Raw genomic sequence first — 25,364 nt, 5'->3', positions numbered from 1 at the left:
AGTGTGTGTGAATGAGTGTGTATGGGTGATTTCCAATATTGGGTTGTGGCTGGAAAGGCATCTGCTGCATAAAACATGCTGGAATAGTTGGCAGTTCATTCCACTGCGGCAACCCCTGATAAATAAGGGACTTATGCTAAGAAAAATAAATGAATGAATAGTGTATTTTTTAGAAATCAACAAATATCTTTATGGACAGTATACAAAAATTAAATTGTAATTAAAGTTTGTATTTATTCATTTATTTCATATATATAGCTTTTGTGTTTTATAGAATATGAGTTGATAAAAATATTGGACGTGCATAGATAGATAGCATTTTGATTGAATTTAGTGGGCCGCTTTGGCCCAAAATGCCAGGGCCGATTTTTTGCCCCAGTCCAGCCCTGCCAAGGGGTAATAAAATTTCCCAGAATACACCATCTATAACAGCACCATGGCTGTATATGGAAGTAAGGAGATGCACACATTAGTATTTTTGTCATTATTACGATTTTTTACAATAAACAAGCATGTTTTAATACATTCATAACCACATTTGTGTTTTACCGTCATGCTTTTAAAAAAATTCTAGCTAAATTTCTCTATCTATTATTCATAATAAAAACTTCTGTATAATTCTCCCATAGCATTCTGTCAATTGATGACACTGGAATACCCTGTTAGAAAAGTCTAGCAGCTGAGAATTAGCTTTTTACAGTGTCTGATATAATGTTAATGTTGTTTATGTGTGTTTATATAGATGAATATGGCCACGGTGTAAATGCACAGTACAGTTAAGATCTTATTGCCACATTATAACATTATGATAACATGAAATATGCCTTCAGTGCCTCCTGAAGCTAGATATAAAAAATAACACAACTGGAATACCCTCAGCAATCATCGTTGTCAATTTCATATGAAGCAAGTGATCGTGATGTCATATGGTGAAATGCGAGGGTTGTAGTGCTCTCCCATTTCTTAGATGTAAACTTTGAAGCCCTTCCCCTTCAAACTCTGTTTCAAGGGCCAAGGGGTATGGGGTACAAAAATAGAATTGGAATTAGGCCTAACCATAAGTATTTAAAGTATATTATGGTCAGCAGGGGTACTATCAAAATATGGTGTTGCCTTAAAGAATAACATCTAAAAGAGATGTATAAATACATAGCCGCAAGATACTGTGTTTAGAACGGTCCACACCATTTTAGTGCAAAAAAAAGACCATTTCAGTCTTTAAATCTGACAACAGTTTCTAAACACATAAATGCATAATAAGAAAAATATTTGCTAATCTAAAATATGTACATATTTTAGCCCTTACTTCAGTATGTGAAATAATTTTTTTCCCAGCGGACAAAAAGTGATCAATTTCAGCATATTTGGCATCTTTTTTAAGTTCTTCCAGTGATTTCTTATCTGCATCAGCCCCATACACTGCAATGATCCTTTCATTATCTGTATCAGTTCTTTCATCTTTGGAAGCAATCTCCCTCTCCCATTCCTGCAAAACAACACAAAATACTGCATTACCTTCCTTTACTTTACAGACAGACAGACAGACAGACAGACAGACAGACAGACAGACAGACAGACAGACAGATAGATAGATAGATAGATAGATAGATAAACCTCTTTAGAGATAAGCTCAATCTCAGCTTTGTATTCAGAGTCCTCCAGATTTGCTTCCACTTGAGTAATAACTGCTGTACAGGCACCAAGACTACCAGATGGCAGTAGACCCTCTAATCCCAACACTGCATTTAATAAAGAGCTTTTTCCTTCTCCTGTTTTTCCAAAAACACCAATAGTTTCCTTTCTTCTTTTGTCTTTCTCCATCTCATTAATTTTTGCAATGGCATCTCTACATCATGATATAGATAAAAGTAACTGAACACCACTTTACAATTGAGCATACAGAACAATTTACATTGTGATTTATAAGTACTTACAAAATGGTGTTTTTCAACTCATTTGTCGTTCGGTCTGTGCTGCTGATGTTCTGAAGTCTAACATTAACTTCATTCATTTTTTTTTTTGCCATATTCAATATGGCCATCTCTGTTGAATAAAAGTATAAGAAATTATTTTGAGATTGATAAACTAAATGCACACATTCATAATAAATGTAGGTATAAAAAACACACAAAAATGACTTGCCTGAATTTGATTTAGCACTGATATTTAAATCCCTCGATTCACGCTTTCTTTTAGTGCCTGAATCAGAGAATTAAAACACATCAACTTTGTACTGAATACAACGTGATCATTTTATTTGAAATATTTTTTTTTTGATTGAACACTCAACAGTTTAAAGAAAATGAAATGTTCCAATGAATTAAAAAATATATCGTTTTCTCCTGATATTTGCAGGTACAAGAAACTCACCTGTAACTGTTTGTTCCCCTTCGGGGGGAACTTCAGCACTATAAGTGGATTTGATGTTCTAAATCCACGTATGGGAGGATTCGGTTCAGAAGCCGCTCGTCTGAAAGAGTATTGAACGGGCCAATGAAAGCAATGAATTGGCAGCGCAAGCTTGCGCAGGTGTGCTGCATCGCCAATTAACTGAGCATATAAGCACACCTGGTGCTAGCAAACGCTATCCTTTTCGCTTCAGAGACTTTTCTGATCGAGTTCATGAGGGTTCCTCCTGCTGATCTACAGCCACTTCGAGCGAACGAGTGTCTCCCGGTCCAGAGCGAGTCCACGCAGCGGCAGACGGTCGAGCTGGGTTTCTCCCTTGCCTGGCGTCTCTTGGTGTCCGGTCCTCCAAGAGCGGTGCGTATTGATACAAAGCATCCTAAAAGAGCAACACAGTCGTGCAGCACGTCCTTTTTAGGATGGCGCTCCGACTGTGCGTTTCTGGTTGCGGGGGTTTCCTGGCTCCGGATGATGGGCACGATCACTGCATTACATGTTTGGGGGTCCAGCATGTTAATGTGGTGCTCGGGGGCGGTTCATGTCGTCACTGCGATGCCATGACCGTTGCGCAGTTGAGATCGTGGTTAGCTTTCGTAAGAGAGCGAGCCACCCCAGTCGCCTCCTGCTCTGCAGCAGGCGCTCGGGCAGATCTGAGGGCTCCAGCGAGAGATAATCCGCCGCCTAAGGGCTCGCGGACCTCTCGCTCCTCCAAGCGCTCCATCCAAGCTTCGGGTACTAGGAGTGATCCGTCTAATCAGATGGTAGCTCTCACGCTCGCTGACACCGGAGATCGGAGGGTGCATCCGATGCACCGCGGCATCGGAGGGTGGGCTTTCATTGTCCGACGATGATCCGGACCCGCTCGCCCCCTCTGGGCAAGCGAGCGCCGTCAAAACGGATCCTGAAGCGGACATGTTGGCCGGGCTTTCTCGGGCTGCTTCGGCCGTCGGGTTGGAGATGGTTCATCCCCCAGCCCCGCGGCCAGACCGACTAGATGGGTGTTACGTAGAGGACCAAAAGACGAAGCCTTTGAAGCCTCTCGTCCCCTTCTTCCCGGAAGTGCACAGTAGGCTCACGCAGTCCTGGAGGGCACCTTTCTCTGCCCGCACTGCGTCCGCCTCCGCCCTCAGCCCCCTGGATGGTGGAGCTGCCAGGGGGTATGAGGCGATCCCACAGGTGGAGCGCGCCATTGCGGTCAATCTTTGTCCGCGTGGCGCCACCACTTTGCGCGGTCCGTCCCGTCTCCCGTCCAAGGCCTGTAGGTTATCTGCCTCCCTCGGAGTTAGAGCTTACAAGGCTGCGGGCCAGGCAGCTTCCGCCTTGCACGCGATGGCCACCTACCAGCGCTAGCAAGCGCAGGCGCTGGCTGAGCTGCACGAGGGTGGGTCTAACCCAGGCTTGTTACACGAGCTGCGCACGGCGACCGACTATGCTCTCCGGACCACTAAGTCCGCCGCGTGCGCACTGGGGAAGACGATATCCACACTTGTGGTCCAGGAACGCCACCTCTGGCTAAACCTGGCAGATATGCGCGATGTTGACAAAGTTCGCTTTCTTGACTCGCCCATATCCCAGGCTGGCCTGTTTGGCGACACCGTCGGTGAATTCACCCAGGAGTTCAAGGCGGTGAAGGAGCAGTCGGATGCGATGGGCAATGTCATCTATCGGCGGGGCCGTAAGCCCGCTCCATCCCTGGCCGAGCCATCCATCTCCGCTGCTCCTCGCCGAAAGCCGGTAGCCCCTCCTGCCCTGGGCGCCGCTAAGTCCGGTAAACGGACCGCGAAGCGTCCTTGTGACAGGCCATCCGGAGAAGAGGAGACTTGCTCTTTCCCCGCTGGAGGGCATGGCCCATATTCCAACGGTACTTTTCAGTGCCACCAAAGTTTCGAACAAAGAGCATTTTTCCCCTTCCCCGGATGTGACAGCTCAAGCCCTGCCAGTCTGAGACGCGCTGCCTCTCAGCTCGCAGGGTCTGCATGCTTCGCCAGCGGCTCTCGGGCGCTGGGGGGACGGTCTCCCTTCTCCCAGCCCCCTCTCCGGAGTCAGGGTGCGGAGCCAGAGCGAATCGCTCTCCTCCAGCTCTTCTGTGGGACCCTCGCGCTCCCCGGATCAGCACACCCGCTCCGCGTTGCCCCTTCGCGGGTACGTCAACGATTGCTGCGATGACGTCACTAGCGAGGGCTCTGCCTGCCTGGTTAGCGCAGGCCAGTCCCTCGCGGTGGCTCATACGCACGATCAGACTCGGCTACGGACTACAGTTCTCGAAACGGCCTCCCAAGTTCACGGGCGTGTATTTTACCAGGGTCAATCCCCTGTCCGCCCCTGTCTTTCGAGAGGACATTGCTGCCCTCCTGGCGAAGGGTGCAATCGAGCCAGTACCTCCAGCCGAGATGGAGAGCGGGTTTTACAGCCCGTACTTCATCGTACCCAAAAAGAGCGGTGGGTCACGGCCAATCCTAGATCTGCGCGTTTTGAATCGCTGCCTTCACAAGCTGTCGTTCAGAATGCTCACGCAGAAGCGCATCCTCCGATGCGTCCGCCCTCAGGATTGGTTTGCAGCCATAGACCTGAAAGACGTCAGTTCCTGCGGTTTGCGTTCGAAGGTTGAGCATGGCAGTACAAGGTCCTCCCCTTCGGGCTCTCTCTGTCTCCGCGGGTCTTCACCAAACTTGCGGAGGGTGCCCTAGCGCCCCTGCGGCTCGCGGGCATCCGCGTACTCAATTATCTCGACGACTGGCTGATTTTAGCCCACTCTCGGGAGCAATTGACTGCGCACAGAGACGATGTGCTCCGGCATCTCCGCCTATTGGGGTTGCAGGTCAACTGGGAAAAGAGCAAACTCGCCCCGGTGCAGAGGGTCTCTTTTCTCGGAATGGAGCTGGACTCGGTCACCATGGTAGCGCGCCTCTCCTAAGAGCGCGCTCGCCTGCTGCTGAACTGTCTGAGGGAGCTCGACAGCAAATTTGTGGTCCCACTAAAATATTTTCAGAGGCTCCTGGGGCATATGGCTTCCGCTGCGGCTGTCACGCCGCTCGGATTGCTCCATATGAGACCACTTCAGCACTGGCTTCAAGATCGAGTTCCAAGACGTGCATGGCATGCGGGGACACACCGAGTCTCTGTTACTGCGCTGTGTCGCCGCACCCTCAGCCCCTGGAACGACCCCTCGTTCCTGCAGGCCGGTGTGCCTCTGGGACAGGCGTCCAGTCATGTTGTTGTCTCAACAGATGCTTCCAGCACAGGCTGGGGAGCCGTGTGTCGCGGGCATGCAGCTGCGGGCCTGTGGGTAGGTGCCCAGCTGCATTGGCACATCAATCGCCTAGAGCTGTTGGCAGTGTTCCTTGTTCTCTGCCGTTTTTCTCCGGTGCTGGAGCAGCAACACGTGCTGGTCAGGACGGATAGTACGGCGGCGGCAGCATATATCAACCGCATGGGGGGTATGCGCCCTCGCCGCACGTCTCAGCTCGCCCACCGTCTGCTCCTCTGGATTCACCCGCCGCTGAAGTCGCTGCGCGCCATTCACATCCCAGGTATGCTCAACCGTGCAGACGATGTGCTTTCACGGCAGCAGATTCACTCTGGAGAATGGAGACTCCACCCCGAGTCTGTCCAGCTGATATGGGCGCGATTCGGGGAGGCCCAGATCGATCTGTTTGCTTCCCCCGAGAACGCTCATTGCCAGTTGTTTTATTCCCTGACCGAGGGCTCTCTCGGCACAGATGCACTGGCCCACAGCTGGCCTCGGGGCATACGCAAGTATGCGTTTCCCCCAGTGTGCCTGATCACGCAGTTACTGTGCAAGGTCAGGGAGGACGAGGAACAGGTTCTGTTAGTTGCGCCCCTCTGGCCCAACCGGACCTGGATATCAGAGCTTTCCCTCCTCGCGACGGCCCTCCCATGGCAGATCCCTTTGAGAAAGGACTTACTTTCTCAGGGACAAGGCACCGTCTGGCACCCTCGCCCCGATCTCTGGAACCTCCACGTGTGGTCCGTAGACGCGAGGAAGACTTAGGTAACCTGCCGCCCGCGGTGGTCGATACCATCACTCAGGCTAGAGCCCCCTCTACGAGGCGCGCCTACGCCCTGAAGTGGAGTCTATTCACTGAATGGTGTGTCTCTCGCAGAGAAGACCCCCGATCTTGCCAGATCAGTGTTATGCTCTCTTTCCTTCAAGAGAAGCTGGATAGCAGGCTGTCACCCTCCACTCTCAAGGTTTACGTTGCCGCCATCTCCGCTCACCGTGACGCGGTGGCTGGCGGCACCGTGGGAAAGCATAACCTCATCATCCGGTTCCTCAGAGGCGCTAGGCGGATTAATCCAACTCGCCCCCCTCTCACGCCCTCTTGGGATCTCGCCCTCGTTCTCACGAGCCTGCGATTTGATCCCTTCGAGCCACTCAATACAGCATCCTTAAGATTTCTGTCCCTGAAGACAGCTCTGCTGATCGCGTTGGCCTCCATTAAGAGGGTCGGGGACCTGGAGGCATTTTCGGTCAGTGACTCGTGCCTGGAATTCGGGCGGATTTTTCTCACGTTATCCTGAGACCCCGCCTGGGTTATGTGCCCAAAGTTCCTACCACTCCTTTTAGAGATCAGGTAGTAACCCTGCAAGCGCTGCCCCCGGAGGAGGCAGACCCAGCCCTTTCCTTACTTTGTCCAGTTCGCACCCTGCGCATTTATGTGGACCGTACTCAGCACTTTAGATCTTCTGAGCAGCTCTTTGTCTGTTATGGCGGACGGCAGCAGGGAAGTGCCGTGTCTAAACAACGTTTATCCCACTGGATTGTGGAGGCCATTTCATGTGCTTATTTGAGCAGAGGTCAGCCCCGCCCCCCGGGAGTGCGTGCGCACTCCACTCGGAGCGTTGCATCCTCTTGGGCGTGTGCGCGCGACGCTTCTTTAACAGACATTTGTAGAGCTGCGGGCTGGTCGACACCCAACACATTTGCAAGGTTTTATAATCTGCGAGTGGAGCCGGTTTCCTCAAGGGTGTTAGGGACCTTTGGTCATTGAGGAAACAACTTGGTGGGTGTTGTAGCACGCTTGCGGTGCCTTTTTTCCCTAACACGGAAAGATGTGCACCCTCCTGTCTGTCAGTAAAGTTCCCCATTCGGTGAGCCCTGCAGATTCCTCCGAGGCCCCCAGCACTGACTCAGCGGAGGAGTCACTCGCTGGCCCACTACGTTAGGTCTGCCCGCTGGTCAGCCCGCGTTTTTGGGTATAGGTGCCTGCTATGGCCGATCCCCGCTGGTGATCCCCATATGCTTTTCCGCCACGGTTAAGTTCCCCCCCTGGGTGGACCCGTGCTTTCCCCATCCGCTAACCACCTTCTTATGCGCACTCCCCCTTCTCAGGGTTAGTCCATATGTAATTCCATTTGTTTCCCTATTGGGTGCGGATGGTCTCCGCAGCATCCTCCCTACTGGGATGGCACGCTTCCCAACGTACTGTCGTATATTCCTAGAATTATCTAGACGCTAGCGACTCCCAAAAAAATATACCTATACCGTAAAGCTTCTTTTGAAGTGGGGATAAGTTTGGCACCAAGGCCAAGGGCACGTTGGAGGACCGCGCCTCTCATGATTTGGGTGCGTCACGCTTGCCTGACTGCCCTCTCATGGTGGGTGTTGGTAAGGTGCAGTCATTTTGGCGCTTACAATGGGCTCCCATACGTGGATTTAAAACATCAAATCCACTTATAGTGCTGAATTTCCCCCCCGAAGGGGAACGTTCGAGGTTACTAAAGTAACCCTTCGTTACCCGAGGAGGGGAACGGAAGCACTATACTCCGTCGCCATAATGACTGTCCCTTAGCTGTTAAAAGTCTCTTCAGCTTAAAAAGGATAGCGTTTGCTAGCGCCAGGTGTGTTTATATGCTCAGTTAATTGGCGATGCAGCACACCTGCGCAAGCTTGCGCTGCCAATTCATTGCTTTCATAGGCCCGTTCAATACTCTTTCAGACGAGCGGTTTCTGAACTGAATCCTCCCATACGTGGATTTAGAACATCAAATCCACTTATAGTGCTTCCGTTCCCCTCCTCGGGGAACGAAGGGTTACTTTAGTAACCTCGAACGTTTTGTACTCACTATAACAATTCACTTTTGCAAAACAATCTATTAAGATGTTCCCCAGCGGGAGGGGAACTTCAATGCTATGTGGAAAAACGTCCACAATGTGGATTTTGCCGGTAAGTTCACGTAGCTTTCACAGCAGTTTCACGCCCATGAGAATAGAGGCTCCACCCTTGGCTGTCCATGGTTATGGATGCGTGATGGTGCACTTGTTTTTTGCGCCTCTCTGGCTCAACCGGACCTGCATTTCGGCTCGTGACGCGCCTTCCCTGGCATATCTATTTGAAGAAACACTTTCTTTGGGACAGACACCATCTAGCAATCATGTCCAGATCTCTGGAACCTCACGTGTGGTCCATAGATGGAGCGCTGAGGTCTTAGGTGACCTACCAGTTCGATAGTTAACACCATCAATTCAATTCAATTCAATTCACGGTGTGGTGTACTTCTGTCCGAGAAGGACTTGTACATGCCAGATCAGTGTGATGCTATCCTCCTTCAGCTGGCTGGAACTAAGGCTGTCCCCCCTGCTCTGAGAGATTGGCATTGCTATAATTCCCTCTCTGAGAACGTGAAGTATCATATCCATACTGAGGTTGGCCCACTGGATAGTGCAGGGGTGGCCAACCCTGTTCCTGGAGAGCCACCTTTCTGCAGATTTCAGATGCTACCCATATCGAACCTACTAATTAGGACCTGAACAGGACGTGGTGTGTTTGATATAGGTTGCAACTGAGATCTGCTGGAAGGCGGCTCTCAAGGAACAGGGTTGGCCACCCCTGGGATAGTGGATTGTGTCTCCCTCGCTTTTCAGTGGCAGGGTGAGCCACGTTCCCCGGGAGTGAGATCTCACTTAACTAAGAGTATCGACTCCTCCTATGCATGAGCACACGGCGCCTCTCTAACAGACATCTGTAGAACTGCGGCTGGGTGACACCTAATAAATTTGATAATAAAAAAGATTCTGTAAACTTTGAGTGGAGCCAATTTTCCCCACTTGAGCTGGATATTGCCAGTGAATGAGGAAATTCTGTACTGTGTTAAAACAGTTGCTGTGCTTTTGTCTCTAACACAGGCATGTGTTTGCTTTTCTTACCCTGCTCAGTTGAGTTCCCCATTCAGTGAATCCTACAGATTTCCTCCGAGGCCCCCAACACCTGATTCAGCAGAGGAGTTGGGTGCCTGGCCCATTACGTTGTTGGCATGCCCGCTCAGTCAGCCCACATTCTAAGTATAGTTCCCCCCTCTGGGGGGCCCGTGTCCTCCCTCCCCGCTAACCATCCTTCATATGTGTGCTCCCTCTTCTCAGGGATAGTCCATTTGTCTTCTTGCCACCAGGTCTCCCCATTGGGGCAGCAGGTGACCTCCGCAGCATCCTCCCCATTTGGGACTGGCACGATATCTCAACTGTAATATTTTTAAATTCCTAGATCTTAACTAGGTGTATTTTTTACTACTCCCCAAAAATATAAATAAGCCTTTAACCGCTTTACAGGTAACAAGGGTTAGTTAGGGCCAAGGGACACGTTGGAGGGCTGCGTTTCTGGTGATGATAGTGTACTTACGCTGGAGCCTGGCAAATCTCTTAGCAGCAACATGGTAAGGTTCAATCCCTGTGGCATTTTCCATACATTTCAACATAGTGGAAGTTTTTCAACACAACATTGACTTTCCCCTCCTGCTGGGGAATGAAACGGTTACTATGTAACCCTCGATCTCTGAGGCAGAGAAAACAAAATGCTATGTTCCTTCGCCACAGTAATTGCTCCTTAGCTGACAGCTTGAGTTTAGCTCTCCAGCTAGAAAAGTTCATTCGCATGGCTGGCATCTGTATTCACAACTGATTGTGATTGCTGCCAACTGCGTATGCTGACGCAGCCAATTCTTTGGTTTTTCATTGGTCCGTTTCATTACTTTTTAGATGATTGGCTTTCTGGCAAAATCCCCGTAGTGGAAGTTTTTCCACATAGCATTTATATTCCCCCCTCTGAAAACTAGGAATTTTTCATATGCTTAAAACTAATTCCTTTCTAAAATACAGTACAAACAGCATGCAAATACATATGTTAGTTTGTGTGCATGTGTATGTGTACCTTGTATTTCTAAAGTTGTCCCGGCAAGTACAGCAATGCTAAATACTTTGGACCCTGTGGTGACATTTTTCCCAATGAGAAAACAGCTCATAAATCACACTAAATAAATTATTTAGAAAATATAAAACTCCAGAATGTTACATGTGAACATTTAAGGCTGATTTATACTTCTGCGTCAAACACCGGCGTATGCTACGGCGCTGACACATAGCCCTTCACCGTGGCCGTCGTTGTCACTGACGTGCACCTCTCAAAAAATGTAACTACACGTCGCAACAACGCGTAGCACAAGCTCTGTGATTGGTCGGCTTGGTAGCCCTGACGAGTCGGGGCGGGACCGAGAGCCGCGCAAATGGCGCGAGCCCAATGTAGCGATTGTATACAAGTGTAGAGTCCCGTGAAGGAGCTCCGGATGGAAAGTTTTGTTTTGTGTTCACCTCATAGTTAAAGTTGTTGCATGTACGCCGGTTTCTGCCTCAAAATGAGCTAGTTTGAGTTACTTGTACAACCAGGAAGTGTTCAGGAAACACAAAACAGAAGAGAAAAAACTCGACACGGAGGAACATTTACACCTCACTGCCCACTAGCGTTTCGGAAGTGTTAATGCAGACCAACAGAGACAGCGCACAGAAGTATAAATGCAAAGCCAAGGCATGCGCCGTGGGTTACACCGGTCACTTGACGCAGAAGTATAAATCAGGCTTTAGGGGTAGGGAGATACAATATACAATTTGTACAGAATAAAAATTGTTTTATCTATGGGAAGCCGATATGTTATGTGAGGTAAATAAAATTTTATTATTTGGCCTACCACTGGCATTCTGTGAAAATCCTAATGATGGCCCAGGAAACAGTGGACAGGTTTCTGTCACTTGATTCACTGCTGTGGCTGCTCTGTTTATAAGAAATAATAATAACATAAATAATATTACTAATAAATACCAACAAATGCTTCCATTGGGAGGGAATAGGAAACAACCCTACATGGGGATAGTTGTAACATACGTGGTTTAAAAGCTTCAACACACAATAGTCAGTTAGGCGTTCACTTCTTACCATATCAAATGTTTACGGGAGGGAAAAAAATCTGCTAAATTGTAAAAAAAAAAATTTATTATAATACCTGACCAGAACAGATAATTTAAATAACTACAGTATAGCATCATTTGTATTCTCAATTTTCTGTTATCATGCTAATCCCAAATGTATTATTTAGCAGTTTAAATAGTTAGCTAACTAAGAGAAGACCAGATTTTAAATCCCAGTTGTGCGGTTGGAGCACACCCAAAAAACCACATGTATTATACCAACTTAAATACAATGAGAATACATTACTTACTGTTCTGTCTGCTCATTCAATTCTTTTTGTTTTTCCTTGGCCTCCTCATAAGTGCCTGCAGTAAGATAAGAAAATATTTTATTATTGAGAACTCATTGAGAGTAAAAGTTGACTCTTTAAAGTAAGAAATGGTACCATATTCTTCATGAAACAGGACAGCTAATTTCTCCCAAGATTTCTCTCCTGTTTGAGGTGCTAATCCTTTCTGAACAGCTTCTATGAATTTCTCTGATGATTTGTATGGAGGCCAGTAACATTGTTTTTTGTCTTCGCTCAACCAGTTTGATGCTGTCACCATCACCTCTTCTGATTCTTCTAAGGTTACAACTGCATACATGGTGGTCCTGCAGTAAATAAGTAATTAATTATTTAAAATAATGAACAAAAGATGTAGAACTCTTCCCAACAGCACACACACACACACATACACACACACACACACACACACACACACATAAGGGCAGATTTACTAACTGCTTGCACTAGCACAAACCATCTTTTTTGGCTTTAAAACAGAATTGTTGGTATTTAATAAACATGCACAGAGAAGGATAGCACTAAAAAGGCATAGACACAGCTATTTTTTATCTGACCTTATTGACCTAATCAGATGCAAAATTTATGCAAGAAGTATTTAAATGAATCACGCAATATGATTTACTAAGATTTGCATTCCTCAAATTCTAGGTATTTGTGCCAATGTTTAAATCCTAAAAAAGAATGTCTTTAGTGTGGCACATGAAATGGCTGCAGTTGTTGAAGCTATTGGATGCACAACAGAGAACAGAGAGTGAGCAATACAATTGTAATGCCAGAGGAACATTGGAAAATATTGTTTTCCAATGTTCCACAAGCCATGTGATTTTTAATGTCCTTCAGGAATTAAAAGATAACTTGGAACTAGGGTTGTAACAATATACCGGTATGACGGTCTACCACGATTTGAACGTGCACGATTATCATACCATGAACAATTGCATATCAACGGTTTTAACCCTTAAAGACCGAGACAGCCGTCCGTGGCTAAAAATAAGTATTGCTCTTAAATGTTTAATAACTTTTGATCCGCTGATCCGATTCATACAATTCAAAGATTGGCATAAAGAAGAGAATCTTTCCAGTCAAGCTTTCCAGTGCTGTATCACATAACATTCGCGGACTTTCAGAGCCTCCGGAATCAGTGCGGTTACGTCATCAAAATTTGACAACGCTGATTTGACAAAGAAACGCTCGTCACTGTGTCTCCGGACAAACCAGACATGATACATTGATGCATTGTCCTCCCTCCATGCCCAGATTGGTTCAAACTCGCTATATCACAACCAATAAGCATAGGTTTCGCTTTTGTTTGTGGACCAACAATGAGCTTTTTGAACAACACGGAATGAGAGATAGGCATACATTTATGCGCGGCTAAATAAAACGCCAAAAAAAAAAGTTTTGCATGAAATAATTCTCATACTAAGTACTTTTGCATGCACAGCAGCACAGAAACATGACAAAACAGTGACACAGCAAAGACGAACTGCTGCTCTTGCTGTTTTCAAAAGACTCAAATGAAGGTGCAGCTGTTTGTCTGCATTGCAGACAACCATATCCAAATCCATATCCACAGACAACCATATCCATGCTGGCACATAAAACCTGAGGATGTTCCATATTGAATCTAGTTTCGTTATGTAACTATTTATAGTATAGTAAATATTTATATCTATTTTTTTTACTGAGGATTTGCACCATGTTTATTTGGACTTTGACACATTATTTATTATTTTCTTATTTTTTTATTTGTTCATTGTACAAGTGGACACATTCTCTCACCTCAGCGGTCAAGATTAAGTCCTGAAAATCTCAACATGCTTACATTTCTTCATCACAACCTAGACTGAAAAAAACAACGCTTTAAATACATGTTTACGGCCATAAACTTGGTATTGCACTTTTGGTCTCCCATTTATCCTGCTTATAAGGAAGGACAGTTTAAGTTTATTTTTGTCTAATCTTAAAAGACCTTGCTTGTTTATTCCTTCTAATTTAATTTATTAAAATGGTAAATTTTTCTGTTTATTTTTATAAAAGACTTCTATAGTTCAATTAAAATGGTTCTTTCAAAAGTTTGTTGAAATAAAACCTTTGTTCAGTCAGAAAACGTGTTCTTATTCTTTTCAGGGTCTTTGCTATGAGAATTACTATTTAATACCGTATACCGCGAAACCATCAAACCATGGTATTGTTTTAGACGATTATCATACCGTAAAAAATTCATACCGTTACAACCCTACTTGGAACACACAACTAGGGTGAGTCACAGAATACCAGGTCTAGACCAGCCCTTAATTTTTGTCCTACTGTGGTTTTAAAAGTCTGCATTTTAACTTGGATTATCCACTAATCAAAGGTGACTGAGCGCACCATAGTACAAAATTACCATAAATTTGCATTCGTTATCTCCCGGTAGAGAAAAAAAAGCTTGTTCTTAGTAAATCACCTGCATTTTATGAGCATCTACTCTGCTTATTAGCCACTGAGCTCATTTGCACTGCACATATTACATTGGTTGATATGTACATAAGATTTTACATCTGTGTTGTTTAACTTGCATACTGTCAGTAACTCATCCATGCCCATCAGTGCTCTTTTGGAATTGAGCTCTCGTGCAAACTTGCCATTTAGTTAATTTGGGCCATAATGTGAATGCATTCTATGTACATTTGGTAGTCTACAAGTGGTTATTAAAAGTGTGACACCACTGTGTTTGGTGTAAATTTTCGTAGACCTTTAGAATTAGGCAGATGAAAATTAATTTGTCCAATAGGGAAACACACTAACCCACACGAATTACAGTGTACAGTAGACACAGGAGGATCACTGCAGCTGAGAATCTCCTAAAAGTGCCCAAAGTTCCATTGTGTTTTATGTTTCTTATAATAAAGTCTGCTATATATTATTAGCCATCTTCAATATCCTCACCTTCCATCACTTTCAATTGATTTAGATTTTCCCTCATGTTCAATTGACCCAACACTGTCTTCAAAAAGTGTATTGCTATACCCAAGACAGTTTTCCTCTGTGTCGTCACTCAGTCCATCATAATCTTCACTTGCAGACTCATTACCCTCAACACTTTGTCCTCTGAATAATGTCATAATATCATATTCTTCTTCATTGTTGCTGCTTTCCATAGCATGCATCTTATCTAGGTCTTCAGATGGGATGCAAATGATCACATTTGTCTTGAAAACATGCACTGCATAATTTTCTAAATTCTTACACAACTTTAAGGCGCAGCTTTTCAGTTTTAAAGCTGTGAGTACTGGCTTCAGTGGGCAGCCCACACACTCCAAAGATTTTGAATCTCTGAGGAGATTTTGCACAATGAGAAAGTCTTGATAAAGAACTGAATGTGAGTCCTCAATTTCATCCTTTAGACAGCAGAGCATTGCTTCAGTGCAGACTGTTTTGGGAGTGATCATAACAATTGCTGTATCCTTAATTGTCCCTTTTGACTGAGACTTTAAGAAATCATCGAGACGTCTTGCCAGAATTGTTGCAATGATGAGGTAGTCGGCATTAAAAAAGTGAGGGATATCATCCTGTGGATCTTGAAAATACAATTCAGAGCAGTTGACTTCACCCATGTGGATTCCGTCATAGAGCATCTTTATGTATGGAATTACATCCCGGATGTTGTCTTTATAGAAGGACACTGGGATGTCGTCTGGTCTTACAGTGTCTGACACTTGAAGTGACTGAACTGCTGACACAATGTCAACTTCACTGACTGCAGATGAGCTTTCTTCACACTGTAATGAACTGGTTTCATCTGTCAAAAGTAGTTTTTTGCTGTTAAATATTTTGAAATGTAACTGTGTTTGATCTATCAGAAGAGGCTCTGTGTAGACACAGTTGATCTCTAAAGACACAGGTTGGTGATCTTTGAGCTCTCCTGACCTTGAATTCATGATTTCACAACTTCTTACTCGCCACATGCATTCATCTGGAATGAAGAAGTAATCCAGTCTAGACACTGGACGATCTCTTATGTAGAAGGTAAAATCCTGCTTTACAGGGTTCATTCTTCTCCAGACATCAGCCAGCTGAAGAGATTTCATGAATTTATCCACAAACAAGTGCAGATTTTTCTGATTTCTTTTATTTGCTATCTTGTTTGAATTATTCTTTTTGTCGATAAACGGATTGAGAATCGTGTTGAAATCTCCACCAATCACCAGCAGCCCAGTGGTCATTTTCTGCAGGTATCTTGAAAGATTATCAAGAGTTTTTGCATCGGTGTGATGGTTATAAACACTCACCAGAGTGTACTTCTGACCCGCCAGTTTACATTTCAACACAACATAAGCTCCCCTGTTATCTTTGTCATGACTTATACATTCAAAATCTAAACTCTTCCTCACTAAAATGGCAGTTCCTCTGCTGGAGGAGGTGTACTTTGTGTAGAAAACAACCCAATCTTTTTTATAATCTTCTATCTGTTTATCTCGTACACCAATGTGAGTCTCTTGCAAGAAAACAATGTCAGCATTTTGAAGTTCTTGAAATTTCTGATCTCTGTTTTGTTTAAGTCCATTAACATTCCACGTGATGAAGTTTATGGTGTGTGAAGCCATCAACAGATCTGCTTTGATGGATCAAAGATCCTCAGCTTTGTAAGTTCACTGCCAAAACAAAGAGCGATGGATAGTAGGAAGTTTTTGTTTTGCATTCTGAGAGAATTGTCTTGCATTCTGACAGCAATAAAAGCATTTTGTGTTTGACACATATTTGTATTAATTGTATTCAAGATTTACATTTTTTCTTTTTAAAAAAGTTTTCTGTAAATTGCCACACCCTGCTTATATGATGCATTCATATTAATAATACAGTGATACGTCTTGAAAAACAAGTGTCTTTAAATTGTATCCATAACATATTAGACAAAACATGAATATATTCTTCTGCATCTGTTTCCATTATTTTATTTATTTTCACATTTGCCAGAGTTTCACATTTCCCAGTGTCCCACAAAGAACACATAGTTGACCTTTTTCAAATATGTACATTATTGTATCAGAAAATTTAAAATTAACAGAGGAATCAAATTTCTAAATGTTTATTTAGATTGTTTTAGAAAAAGCAAACATAAGACAGTATAAATTTTTGACATATATTTTGTAACTGTAGTTCACTTCTAAGCATCATAATAATTTAAAAGAAAAGTTACCTTTTATTTCTCTGGATAACGTCTGAAGGACAGAACACTCCTGCCGATACGACTGCCAAGAGCAATGAAGTACAGGATTGCTACTATTCTGTGTGTTAGCTCTGAGTCATCATTGGGTGTGGTCTTTTAAAGAGAGAAACATACTAAAGGGAAAGATAAAGTTTCTCTTCTGCTTTTGTTGTGGAAAGGTGTACTGGATCTCAACGGATATCTTCTAAGTTTCAAAAAAGAGGCTGAGGTCTTCGAAGTTCTCAAGTTGAAGCAGTTTATTGTGACAGCAAAGTTGGTTGATCGATCTTTCTCCTATCAATGTTCAAAAACCCACAGTTTATATAGAGTTTTTTCCCATGGTCGTCATGACATGTCGTGTAGCATCACGCCATTTCCCGGCTCCAATAGTATCCTTGCTTTTTAATTAATGGCTGTATGTTTTTCTGTTTTTACATATCTTAAAGGTCATATAGCATGTGCTTACCAACATGTGTTTGCACATGATCATGTTGTTTTCATACTTTCTAAATGATTCTCCTTATGTATGCTATTTTGGCAAGGGTTGTTTTTGTCTTGGTCAATACATACATTTGTCTAAATGTATTGCATATGCAGGCTGAATGTTTCTTCTGCAGAAAACACTAGGCAGGGGGGCCCAGGAGAGTCAGCTGGACTGGACTGGAGCCAGTGGGACACGAGGCATCTGGACTGGAGCCGGCGGGACAGGAGGCAGCTGGACTGGAGCCGGCGGGACAGGAGGCAGCTGGACTGGAGCCGGCGGGTAAGGAGGCAACTGGACTGGAGCCGGCAGGACAGGAGGCAGCTGGACTGGAGCCGGCGAAACAGGAGGCAGCTGCACTGGAGCCGGCAGGGGTGGCGCCGGCAGGGCGAGGAGCCGGGGTAGCGCCGGCAGGGTGAGGAGCTGGGGTGGCGCCGGCAGGGTGAGGAGCTGGGGTGGCGCCGGCAGGGCTGGAGCCGACACTGGCGGGCGCTCTGGGGCTGGAGCCGACACTGGCAGGCGCTCTGGGGCTGGAGCCGACACTGGCGGGCGCTCTGGGGCTGGAGGCAACACTGGCGGGCGCTCTGGGGCTGGAGCCAACACTGGCGGGCACTCTGGGACACTGGTGGACTTTCTGGTGCATTGGCAGTTTTCTTCCTACGCCTCCTCCGTCTGGTTGTCTGAGGGAGAGCGCTGTCGGCAGAAAAAGGAGCCTGTTCTGGAGCTGGAACCGACACTGGCAGGCATTGTAGGACTAGGGCGGACACTGGTGTATCACACAGATCCAGAAGACTTTCCAGAGGCTCCGAGAAGGGTGGTCTCCGGACAGCGCGACGCGGATAAGTCCGCAACTCCAGTCCAGCCTCTCTCCTCCTTCCCTTAGACAAATCAGCTGGCCCTGAAAATATCACTCTCTGTTGCCCTCCAACCAGGCCTCCCTCCTGAGGGTTCTCCTCCCTCAGGGCAACAGAGAGAGGGGAGCCAGCGATCAACAAAGCTGATTCAATGAAGCGGTAAAGGTTCCAATCCTCCTCATATGGCGGCATTTTGGATCGTACGGGCTCTACAAGTCCTCCCCGAAAAAACATCATGAGCAGTAAATCACTAAAACTACTGGTAGGAGCCAGATCCAAAAAACTCTTTAACGTAACGCTCAACGGAGCGGTTACCCTGTTTAATTCACACTAGAATATTATCTGCTGAATCCATAGTGATTGCGTCGTTCTGTCACGTTATGCGTGATCAAAACAATAACAAAACGAGAACAAAAAGATTGCGGATTCAAGTGCAGATTTTAATATAATATAGTGCAAAAACAGTGAACATAAATTCCAAAAATATCAAGGTGCAAAGTGACAAATAAACAACAAAACTAGAAACTAAGACAGATAAACACAAACTAGACTATAGCAAGATACGAGAACAAGATCAAGAACAACAACTCGGAATAACAGACTTACTGGAACTGGAGACATGAAAGACAAATGATGCGATAACAAACAACGGTGGAATGATGGAATATATAGTCCAGATAATCAACGGTAACACAGAACAGATGTGATGACAGGTCAGTGTATGTGTTCCGGTGTATGCGCGTGGAATGTATGGAATTGTGGTCTTTCTGGGACGCTGTAGTGCTTTCTGAGTCCTGATGCACTACAGTGCCCTCAGGTGGTCACTGACGGATGTGACAGTTCTTACTTTGCCGCATGAACTGCCATGCCTCAAGGCCGTAAGGCCCTCAATTATAAGGCCCTGTATGTCTGTGTGTTTTCGTCAATTATAAGGCCCTGCATGTCTGTGTGTTTTCCCCTGCATCACTTGAACATATTTCTATATGTTTTAACAGTGTATCATAATAGTAATCTAAATTTTAATAGTGGCAGATTATATAGTGATTACATAGTAAAAGTTCCTCTAAAATTCTCCTAAACTTTCGACTAAATTACTACTGTAAATATAAAGCAATATCATTAATATGTACTCAATGAATGATTTACTTGTGTTTTATTTTATTTTATTAATTTATTTTAATATAACTGATAGATTTCTCTAAATACGTCTAAATTATGGTATTTTTTTTTCTTTAGCAGTGGTGTGTCCTGAGTTTTGCTCTTCCAAAGAGAATATGTAAAGTTAAGAAAGTTCTAAGCTTGGATTTAAATGAAAACAACACATGAAGTGACTTGTTCTTTGATGATCTATTTACCCCAGAGGCCAAATTTGATTTTTGATTCTTTTTCTTTTTTAAATATTTCCCAAATGATGTTTAACAGTACAAGAAATTTTTCACAGTATGTCTGATAATATTTTTACTTCTAGATAAAGTTTTAATTGTTTTATTATTTTTGCTAGAATAAAAAGTTTTGAATTTTTAAAAGAAAAATTTAAGGTAAAAATTATTAGCCCCTTTAAGCTATCTTTGTTTTCGCTAGTCTACAGAAGAAACCAATCTTATACAATAACTTGTTTAATTACCCTATAACTGCCTAGTTAACCTAATTAACCTAGTCTAAGTCTTTAAATGCAACTTTAAGCTGAATAGAAGTGTCTTGAAAATATCTTGTAAAACATTCATTGTTGTCATCATGGCAACAATAAAAGAAATCAGTTTTTAGAAATGAGTTATTAAAACTATTATGTGTTTAAATGTGTTGAAAAAAAAACTTCACTCAGTCAAATTTTGACTGTAGCTCAATCTCAGTTTTGATTATTCCCATCTTAGACCCCTAAAAGCAACCAGATATGTTTTTATTGCTATGTTATCTGTATTATAACTGCTACAACTGCTTTATCAAAAAGTAGGCTAACAAAATATTGGTTTATGTTCCAAGTGGCAATTACACACACACATACACACGCAACACCATGCGTTTTTTTTTTTTTTTTTACATAAATATCAAACTACTTTTATAAGTTGCAATAAAACTAATCCATATAACAAATAACAAGTGCAAAACTATTATGAAACACACTTATTTCATATAGATAACAACCCTAAATAAACTTTTTTTTTTAATTCAATAAACAGATTTTTGTAATTGGTAAGAAGTTAAATATTTGGAGAAAAGTGTTATCTTGTATGTCTAAGGATAAAATCACACAACTGCAGTCACACTTTGGGTGTGGCATTCTGATATCAACTGAAAACTTGAGGCAAGCACAAGACATGACAGGACAAGTGTCTGGACTCCACCACTAAAACAAGAATTAACAAGACCAAAGAGGCAAGTCCTGACAATACACCTGGAATACTCAATACAGATAAAACAGCTCTCAAACACAAGAAATAGTATCTAGTATATAAATACTCCCAAAATAATAGTAGAAGGACATGACATGTCCTCAGACTCACAGCCCACAAACAATACCAACAACACCCTTCAACCCCAGTCATTCACAGTTTTTAAACCATTACACTTAATTTGTTACACAATTACTTGCCTTTTACTCAAGAAGTTTTAAAGAAATTAACTGCAATTAATGCTAAAAAACAAGTAAGATAAGTAAACATAAGATAAATATCAGATAATGTATCTAAAATACCTTAATATTAATGGTGGGCTTTTTTAAAATCATAACTGTTGAAGCAGCAAAAGCAGCAAACTATAAATGTAGTGTCTCTACATATTTATCTCTGACATTACAGACTCCAGTATCTGAAATGGGTGTACCAGACCAAAGTGTAAAAATGTTTACTAATGCGGCTTTTACATTAGCAAACATGATCTGTCCTAAGATTTGTGTCATGTTTGGTTTAATGCTGTTTGCATTTAATTTATAACTTATTTTGAATTTATATCTCAATTTGACATGCCTTCAGAAGAAATTGACCAGTTAACTCAAGTTGAAATATATACATTTCTGAAAAAAAATAAAATAAACATTGGATCATCTTTAACAAAACAGAGAACCTGATTGTAACGTTAACATGGTATATGGGGTGAATGTAGTAGTGTGAAGGGAATCTGAGTTCATACAAAACATGGTTGACTTGACGGATGATGGTTAAAGGACCAATGAATCTGGGATTTAGCTTCCTGCAGAGTAGTCTCAGTCGAATGTTGCTGGTGGAGAGCCACAGCTTCTGTCTTGGATAGTAAGTTGGACTGGGGTCTCTCCAGACATTCATTATTGCATACTGGAGGTGTTGGTGAGTCCCAGACCCCCTTACTCTCCCGGAACCAATGATGGACAGATGGAACTTGTTAAAAGTTCCCCAGACCAGGGAAACAGAAGTGGCTGAGTATGCACTGGACAGAGTTCTGTGGAGGGTTGACATAAGGAGTTTTGTGAGTACGGTAATATCAGCCTATTTTCTATATTTTCCTCTCTGTCCATTGCTGTGGGGATGATCACCAGAAGATCGGTTGACTGTCATGCCTAGGAACGAGAAGAAAGCTCTCCAGACTTGGGAGATGAAGTGGGGTCCTCGATCAGAGACAATGTCCTAAGGAATGCCAAAGTTTCGAAACACATGGTTGAATAATATTTCTGCTGTTTCCATGGCTGTGAGTAAACCTTTCAGTAGTACAAGACGACAGGCTTTGGAGAATCTGTCCACTGGTGATACAAGTTGTAAAAAGTTTCTTTGTGTGGGAAGAAGAAGACAGGGTCGGCGTTAAGGTTAGTGACAATTTGTTTATTAATCTTTTTATGCGGTAACAACAGCTCACAAGGCACTGGTTGTCGCTCGGCTCTCTCTCTCCTGACTGGTCCTCCCGTTCTCCTTAAGACGGGTGTCTCTCCGGTCCAATCACTAGAATAAACAGGTGTTATTTATTATTTCTGATTGGCCTGCTGATTATCCGTCGGCCTCTGAGCATGCTCTCCCCCTTTATTGGGTGTTCGATCATGTTTACCTCTCCACACAAGTATTTTAGTTAGTTTAGTTTAGTTTATTTATATAGCACATTTTTTACAACACAACGTTGCCCAAAGTGCTGAACACAATCAATACTAAAAATGAAATCTACATCACATAAATAACATCATCAGACAGTGGCAAATCTGTGACAAAATCAACTCCTAGGTGTGACCAGGGATGCAGAGGAATAGGAAGAGGAAAGGGCGCTTACCAGATGGAAGATGACGAGGATCTCTGGACATTTGAGAGGGTTTGATTGGTTGCAGGATGACCCACTGGATTGGGATGATGATTATCTCAGCTGGTAGAATAGGTTCAGGAATTCGTGAGGAGTATGCATTTTAGACAGATTGTGAGCTTATGTGTTATTGGAGCCTGGACGATAGGAAATAGTTAAATCTGGTGAAGAATAAAGCCCACCTGCCATCCTGGGGTTTGCGATGTTCAGTTTTTTCTTAGATACTCAAGGTTATGATGATCTGTGCATACAAGGAATGGGTGTTTTGCTCCTTCCAACCAGTTTCTGCATTTTTCCAGTCAGAGTTCATACGGTCATGGAAAACCTGGAAAAGTCATGGAATTTTGACATGCCATTTCCAGGGGTGAAAAAGTTTTGGAAAAACAGAAAACCCCACAAAGTTTTTGAAAAGTCATGGAAAACAGATATCTAGATACTTGAATATAGATCAGTTGTCTTGACTTCTATTCTGTCCTTGGCCAATCACATACTTTCAGGTTATTAGTGTGGTGTAAGCATTGTCTAAATAGATTTTACATAGATATAAATATAAATTTAGCGTCACAATGGCACAGTGGGTAACACAATTGCCTCACAGCAAGAAGATCACTGGTTTGAGCCTCTGCTGGGTCAGTTGGCATTTCTGTGTGAAGTTTGCATGTTCTGTCCGTGTTCGCGTGGGTTTTCTCCGGGTGCTCTAGTTTCCCCCAAAAGTCCAAAGACAGGCGGTATAGGGGAATTAGGTAAGCTAAATTGACTGTAGTGTATGTATGCGAATGAGTGTTTATGGATGTTTCCCAGTGATGGATTGCAGCTGGAAGGGCATCCGCTGTGTAATACTTATGCTAGATAAGTTGCCAGTTTCTTCAACTGTGGCGGCCCCAGATTAATGAAGAGACTAAGCCGAAAAGAGAAGCAATGAATAAAATATAAATTTAAAGTAAGTAGTTTGTTGCATGTTTTACAATATGCTGTAATACATTTAAACATGCATTGTTTTCTTTTGCCACGTATATGTAGACATTGCATGAAACATTAGTTCATAAAAATTTACTTGAAAGTCTTGGAAAAATCATGGAAAAGTCATGGAATTTTAGTAGTAAAATGTGTATGAATCCTGTACAGTGCTGCTTTGATGGCCAATAATTCACGATTCCCAATGTCGTAGTTTTTGGGAGTATGAGGCACATGGAAGGTCTCTTGCTACTGGGAAAGTAGAGCTCCCACTCTGGTATTGGAGGCATCTAACTCCACAACAAAAACATTTTCACAGACTTGGGGTCCATTCTTCGTACCTCGCTGAAATGATCTTAGATAATTTGACAGATCCTGGATCTTTTAATCTTGATAACTGATCTGTGGCTAATTTGGTTCTTCAAACAAGTTTGCGAATCAAATTAAAATGTTTTGATGAACTGATCTGAGATCGGTGCGTGTGTTGTGAAGAACAGATCTATCGATTCTCAAACTCATGATCAGCAATGCTGATTGGCTGACGGCACAGCAGCATAATGACCTCATCTGATTATATTCAATAATCCATGTGAGCAAGGTTAAATAAAATTTGTAGTGAACGGTTTGTTAAATATGATACGCAATAACTTGCCACCTGTTGTGCACTGGAAGCTTTACACTTTCATGTGTCAAGAGTATTTAGCAATTTGTTTGATTTTAAATTTTAGATCAGATTTTCCTTATTTTATTGAGTAATCCATGTATGAAGAACGGACCCCAGGGCTTATATTTTAGGAGATTTTTCAATTTATAGATGCAAAAGCTTTGAAATTGAGTTATTTGTCGGTTGTGGGAGTTGGCCAGTTCTTTACAGCATCCACCTTCCACTCGTCCATCTTAATGCCTTAAGAATGTGATAACCCAGGAACTGGATGGATGATTGGTAAAACATGCACTTCTCTGCCTTGAGATACAGGTGGATTTCACTGAGACATTGGTGGACCTAAAAATATGGAAGGGGTGTTTACCAGCCCAAAGGGCTTCACTAGGTACTCGTAGTGGCCAGAAGGGTCAGAAATGCTGTCTTCCATTCATCCCTTTAACATATCTAGATGAGGTTATATGTGCTTCTAAGATCCAACTTGGTGAAGATCTATCTGGGCTCCTTGAAGTTGTCCGAGGGCAGATGAAGTGAGGGAAAGTGGGTATTGGTACTTGACAGTTTTCTTGTTGAGTGCCCTGTAATTACTGCAGGACCTCAAGCCTCTGTCCTTTTTACCTACAAAGAAGAAACATGAAGCAGCAGGGGATGTAGTTTGTATTTAGCTGACTGATTTAGTCAATTTGTCTCTCCTTTTGAAGAATGCTGGATATATCTTAACTAATCCTTTACAATGTAACTTAAAAATTGTCCAATTGGGCAAATAATAATTTAAATAATAATAAATAAAATTTAGGACCAGTTCCTATTACTAATAAACAGTTACGGGATAGTCATATAACAAATTTAATTACCTCTAATAAGGAGTTTCTTTTAAATGGCTAATTATTTGCATGTTCTAATCTTCCGACACAAAAAACAAACGGAAGAACAAACTCAGCTATATGGCTTCAAATATATGGTTTCCTGAGTAGATGCCCAGGCAAACAGAGATTCAGTGCTCTACTATCACACAACATTCAA

At 43.3% G+C, this 25,364-nt stretch overlaps 1 protein-coding gene and 1 long non-coding RNA gene across 7 annotated transcripts in view; both read right to left on the bottom strand.

The window, feature by feature from the left end:
* nuggc.3 (nuclear GTPase, germinal center associated, tandem duplicate 3) overlaps positions 1-17,202 on the bottom strand; it is a 29,333-nt gene extending 12,131 nt beyond the window's left edge. For 2 of the 5 annotated variants that reach the window (XR_015515619.1, NM_001100097.2), the window contains exons 1-9: positions 17,132-17,202; positions 12,046-12,254; positions 11,911-11,965; positions 11,383-11,465; positions 10,572-10,625; positions 2,143-2,199; positions 1,935-2,043; positions 1,615-1,846; positions 1,307-1,486 (exon numbers count right to left, since the gene is read on the bottom strand). Coding sequence is in view for 2 of the 5 variants with exons in the window: in NM_001100097.2 (NP_001093567.2) it covers positions 1,307-1,486; positions 1,615-1,846; positions 1,935-2,043; positions 2,143-2,199; positions 10,572-10,625; positions 11,383-11,465; positions 11,911-11,965; positions 12,046-12,247 (972 nt within the window). In the remaining 3 variants the exon portion in view is untranslated. Of the gene's footprint in view, positions 1-1,306; positions 1,487-1,614; positions 1,847-1,934; positions 2,044-2,142; positions 2,200-10,571; positions 10,626-11,382; positions 11,466-11,910; positions 11,966-12,045; positions 12,255-14,880; positions 16,587-17,131 lie in introns of all 5 variants that reach the window. The other 3 variants (NM_001442596.1, XM_087293733.1, XM_087293732.1) reach the window with 3 other exon arrangements.
* Positions 17,203-19,709: 2,507 nt separating this feature from the next.
* LOC141379005 (uncharacterized) lies at positions 19,710-24,959 on the bottom strand. 2 transcript variants are annotated; one of them, XR_015516469.1, is made up of 5 exons: positions 24,709-24,959; positions 22,909-23,051; positions 22,700-22,789; positions 22,298-22,380; positions 19,710-22,210 (listed from the first exon to the last, which is right to left on the bottom strand). It is a non-coding gene; the product is annotated as an uncharacterized LOC141379005 (long non-coding RNA). The 2 variants fall into 2 exon arrangements; XR_015516468.1 differs by lacking the exon at positions 24,709-24,959 and having other exon boundaries at positions 22,909-23,882.
* Between the last annotated feature and the right edge of the window lie 405 nt (positions 24,960-25,364).

The sequence above is a fragment of the Danio rerio genome, chromosome 19 (genome assembly GCF_052040795.2).
Source record: "Danio rerio strain M-AB ecotype USA chromosome 19, GRCz13ab, whole genome shotgun sequence".
Classification (NCBI taxonomy): Eukaryota; Metazoa; Chordata; class Actinopteri; order Cypriniformes; family Danionidae; genus Danio; species Danio rerio.
The sequence above is the reverse complement of the archived record's forward strand: the minus strand, read 5'-3'. Positions and strand labels throughout refer to the sequence as shown.